A 17,339-nucleotide genomic window follows, 5' to 3' on the forward strand; every position below is an offset into this window, starting at 1 on the left:
GGGTATTTCTGCCTTAAGTTTTGTCTTCAGCAAGTGAAATGCATGCTTGATCGGGTTGAGATCAGGTGATCCACTTCTTTGCCTTAAATAAACTCATGGGTTGCTTTCACAGTATGTTTTGAGTCATTGTCCATCTGTAATGTGAAGTGCCATCCCATCAACTTTGCTGAATTTGGCTTAATCTGAGCAAACAATATATCTCTATACTCTTCAGAATTCATTTGGATGTTTTTGTCTTCTGTCACATCATCAATAAACACTAGTGACCTTGTGTCATTGGAAGCCATGCATGCCTGTGTTTTACACATGATGTGGTATGCTTTGGATCATGAGCCGTTCCATGCCTTCTTCATACTTTTTTCTTCCCATCATTCTGATACAGGTTGATCTTAGTTTTATCTGTTCAAAGAATGCTGTTCCAGAACTGGGCTGGCTTTTTTTTTTAATGTAATCTGGCCTTTCTAGAAGCTTATGAATGGTTTGCACATTGTGGTGGAAACCATTCATTCCTTTGTAATTGCTCTTGAGAAGTCTTCTCTTTACAGTAGACTTGGATAATGATATGCCTACCTCCTGGAGAGTGTTCTTCACTTGGCTGGATGTTGTGAAGGTTTTTTTTTTTTACCATGGAAATGATATTATGATCATTTACCACTGCTGTCTTCTGTGGACATATCCAGGGCTTTTTGTGTTGCTGATATCACCCGTGTTTAGTTTTTTATCAGAATGTACTAAACTGTTAATTTGGCCACTCCTAATGTTCCTTCTATCTCTCTGATGGATTTCTTTTTGCAGACTAAGGATGGCCTGTTTCACTTGAATTGAGAGCTCCTTTGACCGCATGTTGTGGGTTCACAGCAACAGCTTCCAAATGAAAAGGCCACACCTTGAATCAACTCCAGATCATTTACCTGCTTAACTGATGAAGCTGTCCATGAAACAGCTTTTGAGTCAATTGTCCAATTACTTTTGGTCCCTTATAAAAGAGGGGGTTACATATTAAAGAGCTGTAATTCTTAAATGCTTCTTCCAATTTTGATACCCTCAAATTAAAGCTGAGAGACTGCACTTTAAGCTCATATTCATTATTTAACTGTAAATTGAATATATTTTGGTAAACAGACAAAATAACAAAACTTTTGTCAGTGTATTATATACTGTATCTATATAGTATACATTACATTATAGAGCTATTTGGCCATGCACACCTATGGACGGTTTGGCCTTTTGGTCAAAAACCTGGTTCGCTTTGCCATGAGGCTGACACTTGGCTGCAAGTGGATCGTCCAGCAAGAGAGAAACCTCAGATACACTTCAACATCCACAAAGAAATCCAAAATGTACTATAAAATAATTATTTAATTGCCATTCCAGTGTCTGGAGTTCAACCACTGAAAACATTTGAAGGTTTTCTGGTGGGCAGTCCATGAGTGCAAAAAAAGTAAATAAAAGATTTGCAATATTCAGTATGGAGTCAGTCTAAGATCCTACACCATCTGTTCTCATAAAAAATACATATACCTTTACAGTTACTGAGTACTAAAAAAACGACTAACAAGCACAATAATATAAGTCATTATAACTGTAGTAATGGAACAGACAGTGTTTATTTTAAGTATATAAAAAGTTTTATTTTGACACACTATTGCAAATTGGTACAAACTGTGCCATGTGTCATAAGATTATTGCTAATATAAAATAAAACATAACTGAAATACATTATTTGTGTTTTGATCAAATTGGAATTAGATATTTCTTTGAAGACCATTAGAAATAAATGCTAAAAGGGTATTTATTCCACCAATACAGAACCTGCAGGGCAAAACAGGTTATCTGAGCACAGATGGTATATGTTTGCATATATGATTAAATTATTTGGACAGGATGAAATCATTGATTTTCGACACCTGTGACTTTTTCCTCCGGACGTTTCCACATCTTCCTTCAAACAAAGATGTACTGCATTTGTATCCAGTGAATTGAGTCGAGTTCTGACTAATGGTTTGAGAGGAGTAAACGTGCAGTTGCGTCTGTAAGGAGGGTGCCACCTGAGCATACAGTCACCCTGCTCAACTATTTAAAGGCTGGCTAGACCAAGAAAGGACCATGTCCATGAAACAGCTCCAGGGAGCCAGAGAGACAGGAGAAGCCAGAGGAGATCTACAAACACAGCAGGAAGCCAGGCACACGCTCCCCCTTTCTGATCACCGTTCAAAAGAGAGAACACAGGTAAGCATCCCCAAAGATCAGATATTCCATTCCAACCGATGACCTTATCCTACAGGAAGTTTTTACATCAAATTTAGAATGACACTATTTTCTATTGTATTACTGTTTGACTGAAATTCTGACCAATTTCTACTGTTCTTCACTGCTTATATCCAGGAAGTAAAAAGATGAAAGGCACCCATTCTTTCGTTGGTCTTCTGCTCTTGATCATCGTACAGAACAGCTGGCAGATACCACAGGAGGACACAGAGGACAATTCCAGGTAAGAGCCCCAGTCTCAGAGCAACTTTTGAGCACCATTCACGTTGTGGCTCGTCTCTCTGTGGATCTTGCAAACTGTAACTGTTGAATTGTCTGTTTGTTTGCAGCTTATTGATAGAGGACTCTATGTTCAGCGAGCCAAGGGAGCTTTCAAACATGAAGAGGCATTCAGAGGGAACATTCTCTAATGATTACAGTAAATATCTTGAGTCAAGACGAGCACAAGACTTTGTTCAGTGGCTGATGAACTCCAAGAGAAGTGGGTGAGTGTTTCTTCTTTCCATTGGTACTTATTTAACTTCAGAAAGCAGCAGATCATCTTCCAAACTGAATCTCTGAATGTAGAAGTTGTGAAAAGAGATATGATTAGTGTATTTTTACTGAGTGATAATTAAATATATTCTTAAAACTGTACAACTGTATATTTTCCCTGTTTGTTGGTCATTTTATATGCTGTAAATTTAAGTTTATAGTGGTTTGAACAAGTTTTCATTTGCGGCTCTGTATTACGGTCATGTTTCTTAAGCTTACCACAGCATCTTAAAGCAAAGTGAAGCAGTCAGGTTAGTGAGCGCTTTTTCCTTAAAATATAATTTACAGGTATCAACACTTTAACATCTGTCTGTGTGTTTTCAGTGGCCCCATCAAACGCCATGCGGAGGGTACCTACACTAGCGACGTGAGTTCCTACCTACAGGACCAGGCAGCCAAGGAGTTTGTGTCCTGGTTGAAAAACGGCAGAGGCAGACGAGAATAGGGCTGCTCTACTCAGACACAGTCCTTGGGTCTCACCACCTTCCAATCTAGAGAGAATGCAACTCGTCCAGAATCACCCCGTTGTTCCATTTCATGATTTTGTCTCGTCCATCCTCTGTTCATGCTAATAAATCCCCTAACCAGAAATAAATGTCGCGTGTCAATTTATCGTGTTGTTTGGTCAGCAGACAAAATTCTGACAATAAGGCATTATCTCCATTCTTAACTGACATCAGAGGCAACATTATTTAGTTGATAAAAAGAAGACTAGGTTCATAAAACATTGTTTTTGTCCTATCATTTAATAATAACGGGTGCAAACTTGGAGAGAAACATTTAAATAAACCATTAGTCTTGCTGTAGCAAAAGACATTCAAATATCCAAAGAGTAATTTATTTATATTAAATATTAATAATAATAATGAGACAGGAAAACATGAACATAAATGGAAATACTATATTAAGGTTAAGTGCAAATAAAATCATTTTGTTTATGATAAATATATTATAATATATATAATTTAACTTCAAAAACACTATGTTGACATAGAGACAATGTGTTCACGGATGTGGAACCTAAATCAATCAGCCTTAAGGCCAGCCATCTCCCAAAGGTAAAAAAAAAAACACAGAGGGATTTCAATCAGGTAATAGAATAATGTGATGTGTCACATCTGCTAATTTAGCGTCATAACACGTTTCCCCATGTAGCACTGACAGCAAGGACACTTGAGGAAACCACACCAAACCATGTCAATCAAAACCCTGGCAGGGATCAGTGATCAATCAGGCAGCACTGCACAGGTCCTATTAGAACGGAAATAAACTAGACACATGAGCCAGATATGTCATGCTATATCTCTCTGAGCTGTCAGGCAGACCATCAAACCATCTGTTGATTACAAAAAAAATTCAACCTGCCCACTCAATTCTATTTATACCCCAAATCTCTAAGGGTCATACTGGGCATTTGAGAGTAATAATTCTGGTGTCCTTTGTTGTTATATGAATAAAAACTAAGTAACAATGCCTGTGTTTCTTTGCAGTATGTTAATTGAGCATAAATCCATCATATTAAATCCAGGCAAATTGTTTAACATTTTTCTTCAACTTAAGCTTACAAAACTGGTGTCAAACCTGATCCTGTACGCTCTGATGTGACTTGATCTAAGGTATATGTCTGACCAGTCAACTTGAACTCAAAGTAGACCCTCTCCACCTTTATTCACAGATGTGCACAGGCCATGGTTTTCTCGTGAAGGTCAAGACCGTACAGTGAATCGAAAAACTCACAACATTTGTATAATAGATTTGTGTCTCAAGAGTTGTTTAAACTAAATAAGACAATCCTAATAGCATACAATGATCTTGAAGGGTAAAGCATGTTCAAGTACATTTATTAAGTTTGAAGTTTACATTTTCACAGTTATGTACATATACAAGATACATAATAAGCAGCATAACTTCAGTTGAAATGACCAATAACAAGGAAAATCGCTTTGCAGTACAATACTATTTCCTTACACTGTACTGCTTCAGAGATAACTGCCACAAACAAAACTGAGTGACCATTTAAGAACATTAATTCAGAGCTAAGTAATAACTTCTAACAAGAAGGAGTAGAGTAGAAATATTCAACAAGAGATGTTAAAATATTGTGCAGTCTGATTAAGCAACAGTCATAATGGATGAAAATAGGCTTAGCAAATTATATTTGAACATATTCATTGTTGTTATAGTACAAAGAAAATATATACTGAAGTATTATAATCTTTAGAACAATATAAGAGTATATACTATACATTTTCCCTCTCTAGAAAAAGTGCTATTGCAATTGTTTCAGTTAACCATGGAATGTATGTTCCCCTTTATCAGACACTTTGGAGTATTATTTTAGCTTCATATTTAGTTATTGATTTGACAATCATTTTGGGGCACACAAAATGGCACCATGACAAAAATAAATAAATAAATGTCATACAATCAAATAATTTATTCTCCATGTGGAAGCTAGCTGAATTGCAACAACAGTTTGCATTCAAATCAACTCTCTCAAATCCCCCACTTCCCACTCACGCTAGTGTTTTACTTTCACTTTTGAGTGACTAAATTAAAAAGCAGTATAAAAATGACTTTTTAAAAGATGTTTCATAGCGATTTAGATGGCACAATGATTTTCTACACTTTTTGGTGCTTGTTTTCTCACATTTACAGAAACTGAGTGAACTGTGTAGAATTGTAGTAACAAGAAAATTACAGGTTTTGCTTTCTCCAGTCTGCCATTGATCGTCAATGCCCTTGGGTAGGACATCATGTCTCTTAGTGATGTGGATGGAAAAAAGGAGGGCTGCAGCTTTTCCATCTGGCAACAGAAGCTGGTCCTGGCATTTTTATTCACCCAAAATTATTTCTTTGGGTAAATAAATTCTGTGAACAACAATAATTGTTTTACTGTTACTGTAGATGTATTACAAACATTTTCTGATATTGCAATTCAAAACATTCTACATATTGCTCCTCTGAGTAAGTCTTTTAACTAACAAAATGGTAAAAGCAGTTTTGTACTATGTACCAATTTATAACCATAAATAATAAATACAAACATTTTAATTTCCATACCAGTAGTAAAACAATTCAACAACATTCCAAGTTTACAGAATTCAAGCAGATTCTGTGTGCAGTATTTAAAAATATGAATTAAAGCTGCATGCATACGGTACACGTTACCTACATATTAATTCATTCTAAATATGTATTTGTGTTCATAAGGCTCTATTAAATCTGTGTCAAAGTTAAGCTCTGAGATGCAATATGAACATCATTTATGAATTCTGGTTTAGTAGACTATGTGTAATTGTAAATTCACTCTCTGGAAAGTTTGCCATAAAATGTATATCACACACCGGCAATGATATTCAGTAGTACAGAAAAACTACAGCCAATAGCAGTATCGTACAAACTTTTTCATTCAATAGTTTACCTAGTTGGATGATTTATCAGGTTCTGTGATATGATACCGGAAAAAATACAAAAACATACAAAATCCACATACATTTAAAAACAAACAAACACAGCTGTAAAATTGTATGAATCCTCCACAAAAACATTCTGTTGCATTTACATAGAGTCAAACTAACCACTCCAATGTTTCGCTGGTTTTTAATAACATTTACAAACACAAACAAAATTAAAGAAAAATATGTTTGCATTTCTTTATTTTTCTTGACAAAGATGTTTTTTGGACACATTAACTAAAAATACTGTTTTACACTTTTAAATACATAGATATACAAGACTAAACATGAAATAATATCATACTCTGGCATACAATATTGAGTTGTTTGTAACACAGTGAAGAAGGGAAACGTTATAGAGTAGATTCCCTGTCAAAGCAGCCCTTCTGCATTTTCCTCCTCTTTGTTTCCTTCCACTCTTGGATAAGCTGTGGGAAACAAGGGCTGTTAATGGATTCACGTATACTGCTTGAGAACTGACCAGATGACTATCAGTTGTCTCGATTAACACTCTAATTACCAACCAAGTGTTTGGAATCCTAACTGCTGATTGGCTGAATGTCATGGTATATAACAGGTATGACATTGCATAACTGCTTCATAATAGCTAATATGCATTGTGTCTAAGCCACTCTCCAGTTGCTATTCTATGTAGTGCTCCTTGCTGAACCACCTCCTTCACAGACACTGGCTGTGGCTTGTAGTAGAAGGATAATTGGCATGCTATCAGAGCGTGATGGATATAGAAGCATCATGCAGACACGGCTCTTAAATGCCTTTCACATCCTTGCGGCCTCAGTTTAAACAAAGCGCATACTTACTCTTCACTGCCAGTCATATACTAGGCTTCTATTCCAAGCAGTGAAAAGGTAGTGGACTTAGCATCCCTAATGTTTATCTTTTCTTTGCATTTGTAGTCATCCCAAACTTCCAAACAGCTATCCTCTTCAATGGTTCATGAAGACCCCGAATATGAAGAACGTGAGGGCAATGACAGTTTGTAGAATACAAATTAAATAGTTTACTGAATGGGACATTTTCCAGTCCTCATACTGTACCTCGCAAAGATAACCATCATTTACACTTACCTTTGAAGGATTCAGCATCTAAGTGGATATAAGGGAGCTTTTGACAAATGAAATAGAAAAAGAAATACAGTCAAGAAACATGACAACTCATTAACTCTAAAATGAACAATAAACACTTTCTACAGTAAATTTAGAAAAATAAAATCAACAGTTTGGTTTATGAAAGCATATATATATATATATATATATATATATGTATCCTGACAATCCCCTATATTGGCATAAATCTTGATAAATATTAGGCCTGTTATATATTCAATGCATTCCTGAATAAACATGTTTGTTTAACTGGCTATAATAATCATTCACAACATGGAAACGCAACATGGAAAGTCTTAACTTATTCACACATGTTCATTTAGTCACAATTCAAATGTGTTGATTTTGCATACAAATAACTGAGGCAATTAAATACCTTTTTGAGTCTAGCTCTTTTCTAGAATTGTCAGAGTTGACATTCCACATGTTTCCAAAAGAGCCTTTCGACATTTCATCAGTGATGTTGAGTGCTGATTCACCCCTAAGAAAAAAAACAGAATCATGTACAATATCAAACAATAATCTTTTAACTATTTTATTACCACTGACATGTGAAAACTTGATTGAGGTTAGTGTCATTCAATTCATATTTTTTTCACACACAACTGCTGGTTGCTTACTTTTGATATCCCTCTAATGGCACTTGCACAACTCCGTCTTCCTCTCCCAAAATGCTTTGCTCCTCCTCCATTGCAACAAGAAAATCAACAGAAATCTGTTACACTGGTGATACCTAGTACTGAGTGTGACTACATGGTTAAACACAAGTTACAAAAGTGAAGTAAACAATACTGATATACTGTTTTGTGTATCACTGTTGGCAAACCAAAGGTCTAAACCATCTTGGGTTATTTTCATACTTCTTCTTCAGCATCCTCCAGTTTTTTCTTCTTACTCTCCGGCATGAGATCGTCCAGCCAGCTCATCTCTCTCTTGCTGAAGAAGCAATCCATCAGCTTCCTAATAAACACCAGGGCTAACACCTGTATGGGACAAAACAACACTAAATTACCATACAGACAGAATCATCAGCATCAGTAATTTATTTTCTATTTTGCATCAAGGCACCTAGGCTTCAACAATATAACCTAAGACAACAGTATCTTTGTCTAACCACAAACGGCAAAATAAACCCTGACAGTCTAAGCCAGTTGGGTATATGTCGCATTCAGATGAATCTAGAGTAACAGACAAGAAGGAGACAGATGTCTGCTAACCATCATGGGAAAGACGATGGCATAGTTGGAGGTCTTGATGACCCAGAGCAGAACCAGGCAGCTGAGCTGGATGATGGTGAACAGATGGACCTTCCTCAGAGGAACGTGTCTCAGGTAGATGAAGTCAGGCTGGTGCTTGGCTGGCATCCCAAACAGTCTCAGACGGTCAAAGAACTGAGCAGAACAAAGGGTTACATGGTGACCTCAGAAGCATTGGATTAAAGCCAACTGCATGCAGAGATGAGTGTCCACTTTTTCATTTGGTATTTAAGCGTAGGTGCGGTAGGCACTAGCCCTACATGCCTGTGGTGATCACTGAGAGTGAGGTCTACAGAACCTGGATGGGAGTCTGTTCAATGATCTCTTACCTGGATTCCTCTGAGGGAAGATGCTCCCATGTACAGAAATACTCCATACAACACAGGCATGGGAATGTACTAAAGGGACAAGAGCAGTTATATTATGAATCTGTAATAGTCTACAAGCATCAATACAGACAGGACATGGTCCAACAAAACATACTGGAAAGCCGTTCTGGTGTTTCTTGGGCATTCAAAGGTGTCTAATTGTCCTAAGCATTATACTGTTTAACACTAACACTGTGTAATACTGTTGAACACCAACACAATATAACAACAACACTGCTTAACAATCCATAGCCCTGCAAATCACTGCATTGCAGAACACTGTAAAACGCAAACACTGCATAAAACTGCATACCACGCATAACATTGTATAACACTTAATAGCACTACATATTACAAACACTATGTAATGCTGCATAACACTGTCTAACGCTGTTTACCACAGCACAACACGATCTGCCACTGCATAAAACCGAATGACAGTTAAAAAAAGAAGTACACACCCTGGAATGTTTTTGGTAGGCGTCACTACCTGTGTAACCATCTGTTTCCTATTGTTTTCAGAACAGTTTTGATGGCTGACAGAACAAGAGACAATAACTGACAACATGATTTACGCAATTGTACATTACTCTCACATTCCCACACCCCTTTTGGCTGAAATAATGTAACTGTCTCGAACATCGACTGGGAGGAATGTTGGCCAACACTTCTCAACAGTACTGCTTCAACTTTGTAGTGTTCAATGGCTATGACTCTGCAATTCCATAACCCTCCATTTCTTCTTTTGGAGCCATTCTGCTGTAGCTTTGCTTGTGAGTTTTGGAAAATGTTCCTGTTGCAAGGTCCATGTTTGGTACGGCTTAATATTTTTGACAGATGGCCTCACATTCTCCTTAAGAATGGCACAATGTCGATTTCATGATTCACATAATGAGGGCAAGTTGACCAGGCCCCGCGGCAGCAAAGCAGCCCCAAACCACAATGTCACCGCCTCCATGCTTTAGGTCGGTATATCCTTTTTCTGTTCAAAGCAGTGTATATTTTTAACTGCCAAACCACACCGTTGACTCATTTGTCTGGAGAACACTGATCCAGTAGTTTTGGTCTTTAACCAGGTGTTGTCTGGCAAAAGATGTGTCTTGATATTCTTTTTGAGAACAGTCATCCTCCCTAACTGCCCAGTTTGTGCAGTCTCTTTCTGAGTGTTGACTCATGCACTTTGAAACTGATTGTGGCAAAAGAGGCCTGTACATCCCTTGATCATGAGTTCTATGAGAATCTTTTGGTGAGCTCTTGAACTGAATTTAGTGAGATGACCTGTCCTATGTAGATAGCGGTATGGACTTTTCTCCATTTGTAAATGATCCGTTGGAGATTAGAATGATGTACTTTAAACTGCTTTGAAATTCTGTAGCTTTGTAACCCCTCCAGACTCTATATTATTTCTTCTGGGGGCCTCTGATAGGTCTTTTGAAATTGGCATGATGTACTGCATGACATATTATCAGACATCCATAGAGTTAAGACAAAACCAGTCCCGCTTTCTAATCTTTATGGAAGGCTAAAGTTGGGAGGGTTATAACCTTTCTGTATAAGAAAACTGCATTTCATTAAATTACACAAAGGTTAAGTAAGTTTTTTGTGTGATGCATGTGGTTTATCAATGCATGTGGTTTGAATTTAGCTTTAAATATCAATGTGTCCATATATGGAAAAAGAAAACGTTTTCCGAAATGTTCCAGGAGGTGTACTTACTTTTTCAAATGACTGTAACACTTCATAACACCAACAGCGGAACCGTGTAACACCGTCTAACTGTGTAAAATACTCTCCAACACTGAATAACTCAAACCCTGCCTAACACTGTCTAACACTACACAACACTGTTTAACACTATCTAACACTGTGTAACAGTGTGCCAGGAAAAGCTTTTGGGCAGTCCAGAGCCAACACAATATGTCCTCACAGAAGGTATCTGACCTTGAGCACCGAGGTCATGAAGACAGAGCAGCCCATTAGGAGGAAGATCATGAGGCCGGTGAAGCGCTGCTCGCGGATGCCCAGGAACTTGGCCTGTTCCCCGGGGGCCGAGCACTCAGACTCCAGCTTTAGGCTGTTGACGTGGGAGATGGAGAGCACAGTGGCAGCCACAAACCAGGGCAGGCCCATGACGGAGCACACCCCCAGCATGACGCCCACCACAAACAGGTCCAGATGGTACCCACAGCCTTTCTGCAGGGAGGGAGAACCCGTTCAGTGCTACTGAGAACGGGAGGTTGGAAGCTTTGATAAAACGCACTTCGGAAGTGAACTTAAGACATGCGCACGACAACCAGTGACAAACTCGCACCTTTTCATAATTGACTACACAAAATGCGGCCATTCGGGTAATAGTGAACAAACCCTCCCCCGTTAAATCAGCCTGGAGTACCTTAAGCTTGTGCTCTTTCCTGTTGATGATGACAGCGGTGATCTGTTGGTCCATGAAGATCAGGATAGTGCAGAGCAGAGCAGGGACCACTGCCGCAATTGCGGTCCACCAAGGGTTGCCACCTAACGGGCTGATCAACCAACCGCGGTCGTCTCTAGTCGGCTGCAGGGATTAGGATAATTCTGTTTAGCATGGCAAGGCGGAGGATTTTGAGTGAACACCTATCATCGTCTCACAGCACTCTGTTATGACGCTCACCTTGAACACACTGGGGACTTGTAGTTTTGGAGATGGTACCCCTAAGGCATAGTCCACCAGCACCATGGTGAGAATGGTGATGAACACTGCAAAATCACTGATGACAGCTCTCAACTAAGACAGAGAAGGCCGGGAGTCAAATCCAGATGCAGAACAATATCCCAGAGAAGGCCGGGAGTCAAGTGTCTGCTCTTAGGGATCTATCTATGTATCTCGGCGATATTGTTCGGCATCTGGGGGTCCCCAAAAAAAGTACGTCCTAGAATTCTCAGAGAACTTAAACACTAACGTAGATGTGGATTTGTCTGTTAACCGGGGTTGGGCAAAGTAAGGCCAATTCAACACACCTCTTAGTAGGTTTTATTATAAAATAAAGTAAAATATTTATGGAGAGGGTAGAAAGAAACGACTCCCGCCTACCCTAAAATGTCAAATTAGTTTGAAAATGTATAGAAATTATTATGGAACTACTAACATTCTCTTAATTGCACTTTAATGGCACGTAAATAGATTTTTGACAAGCAAATCGTACAGTATTAAACAAAAAGGTTTGCCCAACCCTGCTGTAAACCATATTAATCGTACACTATTCACATTGACCACTAGATGGCTCTATTGCACCATATAACTCAACCCATGTTCGTTCAAGCAGTACAAAGATAACGACTGTACGTTCTCAACGACATATGATAGATACAACCAAAGTGGGTTTACAGTAGGGCCTGGCTTTGCCTTACCTTGGTAGGGAAGTAGCGGCTGAACTTGAACTCTTTGAGGAAAGCCGACATGAAGACGGTAGAGAAGAACAGGACCACAGACCAGAAGAGAACATCTGGAATGTATGGTCCGTGAGGGCCACAGGCGCTGCCCACAAACTCCCCTCGTTTCTCTATGCAGTCCTGCAACAACAGATGGAGCTACATGATCTGCCCTATTACCAATGGAATTAGTAACACATGACAACCGATCATACAGGGCACTGTAATACATTAATGGAACCCTTGTTCACATCAATTTAAATGAACACAAAATTTGCTTTAATGATGACCCAGAGTAATTCCGCCCACATGTCCTAAATCTCCTGCACTTTGCTGACTCCACGCCGCTTTGTGGGAAACAACTGAAATATGTTCTCCATTTACAAAAATCTCACAAGAACTGAATCAGAACTGTTATTCTGATTCCGTTTGAGCCTTTCCACACATTCCACCGATATAACTACATGCTCTCAAACAGTACAGCACCTTGACCTCCAGCGCCTCCCAGTAGATCTCAGAAGCAGTAACGTTATTCTGCTCCCAGTACTGTAGTGTGGCATTGCTGGGATCCGGAGGCTCAACACAGGAACACCTATGGAAACGACAGAACACTTCAAACACAAATTCAGCCATCAATGTCAATTCACAGTGTCATTCAGATGATCCCAGATTCAGGGTGAAAAGGATGACACTTTGGATGAGGTGAATGCACACGTACGAGTACTGGGTGAGTTTGTCAAGGTTGTTGTTCATGTTGATGGGGTAGTGCTCCCCCAGGTGGATGAGCTTCTCCAGGGCCTCGTAGATGAAGATGATGCAGATGAGCGAAGCAAAGGCCTCCTCGGTGAAGCGTGTGATGTAACAGACCAGGGAGCTGGCGTCCGTGGCCACCAGGAGAAGACAGAGGAATGCTGTCCACAGCCCTATACAGGTCCTCAGAGAGAGGTAGGATAACCCGTTCTCCCTGAGCAGACAGAAACAAAGCTTGTATTGTTTATTTATTCAAGACGTTGCACTGAAGTCAGAATACCTCTGTTATAATGGAGACCTGGCAGAGGAGGAATCGAGATTAAAAACACAGAGAGAGACTGTACGAAACCAACAGCAGTGTAGAAATGTCCCTTTCGCCACAGTCCGGCTGCCTCACACCGGGCTTGATCCAGGGATCCTTTGATCATACACATTGACTGCCCTCCTTGACAATGTACCAAACATTTTAGACATGCAAAAGGTACCATTTGTATAGCTTAATAACATATATACAGTGTCTCATAGAAGTGAGTACACCCCTCACATTTCTGCAAATATTTGATTATATCTTTTCATGTGAGAACACTTAAGAAATGACACTTTGCTACAATGTAAAGTGGTAAGTGTACAGCTTGTACAATAGTGTATATTTGTTGTCACCTCAAAATTACACAACACACAGCCATTAATGTCTAAACTGCTGGCAACAGAAGTGAGTACACCCCTAAGTGAAAATGTCCAGATTGGCCCCAATAAGCCATTTTCCCTCCCCGGTGTCATGTGACTCGTTAGTGTTACAAGATCTCAGGTGTGAATGGGGAGCAGGTGTGTTAAATTTGGTGTTACTGCTCTCACACTCACTCATACTGGTCACGGGAAGTTCAACATGGCACCTAATGGCAAAGAACTCTCTGAGGATCTGAAAAAAATTATTGTTGCTCTACATAAAGATGACCAAGGCTATAAGAAGATTGACAAGATCCTGAAACTGAGCTGCAGCACGGTGGCGAAGACCATACAGTGGTTTAACAGGACAGGTTCCACTCAGAACAGGCATCGCCATGTCAACCAAAAAAGTTGAGTGCACGTGCTCAGCGTCATATCCAGAGGATATTTTGGGGAAATAGACGTATGAGTGCTGCCAGCATTGCTGCAGAGGTTGAAGGGGTGGGGGGTCAGTCTGTCAGTGTTCAGACCATATGCCGCACACTGCATCAAATTGGTCTTCATGGCTGTCGTCTCCCCGAAAGAAGCCTATTCTAAAGATGATGCACAAGAAAGCCTGCAAACAGTTTGTTGAAGACAAGCAGACTAAGGACATGGATTACTGGAACCATGTCCTGTGGTCTGATGAGACCAAGATAAACTGATTTGGTTCAGATGATGTCAAGCGTGTGTGGCGACAACCAGGTGAGGAGTACAAAGACAAGTGTGTCTTGCCTACAGTCTACCCTGGTGGTGGGAGTGTCATGGTCTGGGACTGCATGAGTGCTGCCGGCACTGGGGAGCTACAGTTCATTGAGGGAACCAGGAACGCCAACATGTACTGTGACATACTGAAGCAGAGCATGATCCCCTTCCTTCAGAGACTGGGCCACAGAGCAGTATTCCAACATGTAAATGACCCCAAACACAACTCCAAGATGAGCACTGCCTTGCTAAAAAAAGCTGGGGGTAAAGGTGATGGACTGGCCAAGCATGTCTCCAGACCTAAAGCCTGTGCGGCATTCTCAAACGGAAGGTGGAGCGCAAGGTTTCTAACATCCACCAGCTCTGTGATGTCGTCATGGAGGAGAGGAAGAGGACTACAATGGCAACCTGTGAAGCTCTGGTGAACTCCATGCCCAAGAGGGTTAAGGCAGTGCTGGAAAATAATGGTGGCCACACAAAATATTGACACTTTGGGCCCACATTTTTAATTAGGGGTGTACTCACTATTTTTGCCAGCGGTTTAGACATTAATGGCTGTGTGTTGAGTTAGCAAATTTACACTGTTATACAAGCTGTACACTCACTACTTTACATTGTAGAAAAGTGTCATTTCTTCAGTGTTGTCACATGAAAATATATAATCAAATATTAGCAAAAATATGAGGGGTGTACTCACTTCTGTGAGATAATGTATATACACAGTGTTATGCCAAATGTTGGACACACCTACTCATTCAAGGGTATTTCTGCATGAGCTGGAGGCGAACGCAATTCCCAACCAACAACTTCAAATGAGTTTAACACCCGACCTACTGTACCACAAGGAGTTGCTACATCACAAGTCAAGGCCACTCTGTCTGACATTCAGAGATGTTTCGCCGAATGACTCTGAAGTTAAATGGGAAGTGAGATTATAGAACATTCTTAACGCCATAACCCGGTAACATATTAATATATATCAGTGACATGGCAGCACTGATATCTTATACATTCCTATGAAAACATCTGTAAAGCTTTCAACCTCTATCTGACCTATCAGCAGCACAGGAGATCTTAGGACGTAATTATCACAATATTTTAATATTCTACTACAGAACATTATACGATCCATGTACTGCAGCAGGACATCCAGTCATATAACTATTGTTATAGGAAGGAAAGATCATCCCACAATCCAATCACAGATGATCAAAAATGGCCTGAGTGCTATCGACTATACATAAAAGATTAATCACACAGATTATAGTGTTATCCCACTATAAATCATTATATGTAACTATACATTACATTATGTTATTATAAGAGACCTACAGTAGTGAGTGCAAATATTTTCACACTTGCCCCCTGTCAGAATCAAACCTGCTGCAAGAGCCATGCTCTTACCAAGTAAGCTACAGGGGACCCAACACACAAATACCTTGTAGTGACTTACTTGCAGAATTTGTACAAAATCTTCTCGAACACCAACACAGGCCCTGTACTGCCCAATATGGTGAGTGGCTGGCCAGCAAACAGGGAATAGGCTATTCCTGTCATTGAGGCGCCGAAAAGAGATTCAATTGCACTCTACAAGACACAAAGAAACACAGAAAATATGTGTGAGTCAGAAAGGCTGAACATACATTTCTAATCAGCTTTTCATTAAATTACTGTGACTTGGACAGGGATGGTCTGTGTCCCAGATGGCAACTGATTCCCTACAGTGCATTACCATTGACCTGGCCGCAAAAGTAGTGCACTTGACAGGGAAAAGGGAGCCGTTTGGGATGAAAGCATGGTTTCTTACTATGCGTCCTTCTGTTGCCTCTCCTAGTAAACCACCAAACGTGATGACAGGCGACATGCATGCACAGTACAGGAAGAGGAAGGAAGCCAAGCACTGCAGGCTGATAGCGTCTGTGTAGTCAGACAGGTAGTGGGGCGCCTTGCGTTTGATGTCCAACCAGAGACCCCCACAGAATCTGGAAACATAAAAAAGCCATTTAGCCGACTGTTTATTTATGGTCCACTGCAGTCCAAAAAATTTCCACACTAGAATGTTAAAATAACATTTACATTTGACATTTTAGTCATTTAGGAATCTTATCAAGGGAGACTTACAGTTAAGACATTGAAAACCACTTTGAAATTGTACAAATTACAGTTGTTTATTTTATGTGTGTGTGTAATGGTTGGTTATGACCACTGGCCACCTCCTATGTATCCTGGCATAAAAGACTGTGTTAACTTCCTAAATATTGGAGAGGAAAGGAAATAACTATGGAAGGTTAACATCGTAGCCTCATGCTGAATAAATATGTCTCTCCCCTGACATCCGGTTGAATTAATTTCGTTCATGGATAAAAGATTGACCGAATCTAACAACTGCATGATTTCCCAAGGCAGATGTGATAATAGACCAATGAGAGTTCAGCTGGGTAAGGAGGTGGGCTCTGGACCATTACAATCCAATTAGTTCTGTTTCTTGAAAGATCTTCAATTTGGTCTCCTATAACGCCCCATGATAGAGAATTTCAAGGGCCAGACTCAGATAAATTAATTACCACAAATATATTTTGGAGTAAAATTTCATAAAATGTAATATAGATTTATTTGACCGAAGTGATGATTTTGGCAACCAAAAAAAACTGCATTGGGACTGTAATTGTCATGAAATAGAGACAGTCCTGAGGATGACTTAGCATGAGCTCATATCCCTGCGGCAGAATATACTGTAGACCAGGCATTGCTGCAGTTGGT

At 39.8% G+C, this 17,339-nt stretch overlaps 2 protein-coding genes across 6 annotated transcripts in view; one reads left to right on the forward strand and one right to left on the reverse strand.

Annotated features, from left to right (window-relative positions):
- The first annotated feature begins 2,119 nt into the window (after nt 1-2,119).
- On the forward strand, nt 2,120-3,505 carry gcgb (glucagon b). Its single transcript, XM_010890871.5, has 4 exons — nt 2,120-2,229; nt 2,386-2,491; nt 2,598-2,753; nt 3,127-3,505. The coding sequence occupies exons 2-4, from the start codon at nt 2,397-2,399 to the stop codon at nt 3,245-3,247; spliced, it is 372 nt and encodes a 123-aa protein (XP_010889173.1). The 5' UTR covers nt 2,120-2,229; nt 2,386-2,396; the 3' UTR covers nt 3,248-3,505.
- A 1,121-nt stretch (nt 3,506-4,626) lies between these two features.
- slc4a10b (solute carrier family 4 member 10b) overlaps nt 4,627-17,339 on the reverse strand; it is a 41,197-nt gene continuing 28,484 nt past the window's right edge. For all 5 annotated transcript variants that reach the window (XM_010890868.4, XM_010890869.4, XM_010890870.4 and 2 more), the window contains 15 exons: nt 16,387-16,561; nt 16,033-16,166; nt 13,138-13,383; nt 12,906-13,011; nt 12,399-12,560; nt 11,662-11,775; nt 11,404-11,565; nt 10,953-11,204; nt 8,973-9,041; nt 8,605-8,778; nt 8,248-8,370; nt 8,008-8,072; nt 7,764-7,868; nt 7,349-7,385; nt 4,627-6,688 (listed from right to left, as the gene is read on the reverse strand). In XM_010890868.4, coding sequence (XP_010889170.1) covers nt 7,367-7,385; nt 7,764-7,868; nt 8,008-8,072; nt 8,248-8,370; nt 8,605-8,778; nt 8,973-9,041; nt 10,953-11,204; nt 11,404-11,565; nt 11,662-11,775; nt 12,399-12,560; nt 12,906-13,011; nt 13,138-13,383; nt 16,033-16,166; nt 16,387-16,561 — 1,906 coding nt within the window. In that variant the 3' untranslated portion in view covers nt 4,627-6,688; nt 7,349-7,366. The remainder of the gene's footprint in view (nt 6,689-7,348; nt 7,386-7,763; nt 7,869-8,007; nt 8,073-8,247; nt 8,371-8,604; nt 8,779-8,972; nt 9,042-10,952; nt 11,205-11,403; nt 11,566-11,661; nt 11,776-12,398; nt 12,561-12,905; nt 13,012-13,137; nt 13,384-16,032; nt 16,167-16,386; nt 16,562-17,339) is intronic.

The sequence above is a fragment of the Esox lucius genome, chromosome 16, assembly GCF_011004845.1.
Source record: "Esox lucius isolate fEsoLuc1 chromosome 16, fEsoLuc1.pri, whole genome shotgun sequence".
NCBI classification, from domain to species: domain Eukaryota; kingdom Metazoa; phylum Chordata; class Actinopteri; order Esociformes; family Esocidae; genus Esox; species Esox lucius.

Bases quoted from the DNA above. Each gene is read 5' to 3' on its own strand.
- gcgb (XM_010890871.5), top strand. From the start codon at position 2,397: ATGAAAGGCACCCATTCTTTCGTTGGTCTTCTGCTCTTGATCATCGTA. The intron at 2,492-2,597 runs GTAAGAGCCCCA...GTTTGTTTGCAG, and splicing joins GACACAGAGGACAATTCCAG to CTTATTGATAGAGGACTCTA. The intron at 2,754-3,126 runs GTGAGTGTTTCT...GTGTGTTTTCAG, and splicing joins ATGAACTCCAAGAGAAGTGG to TGGCCCCATCAAACGCCATG.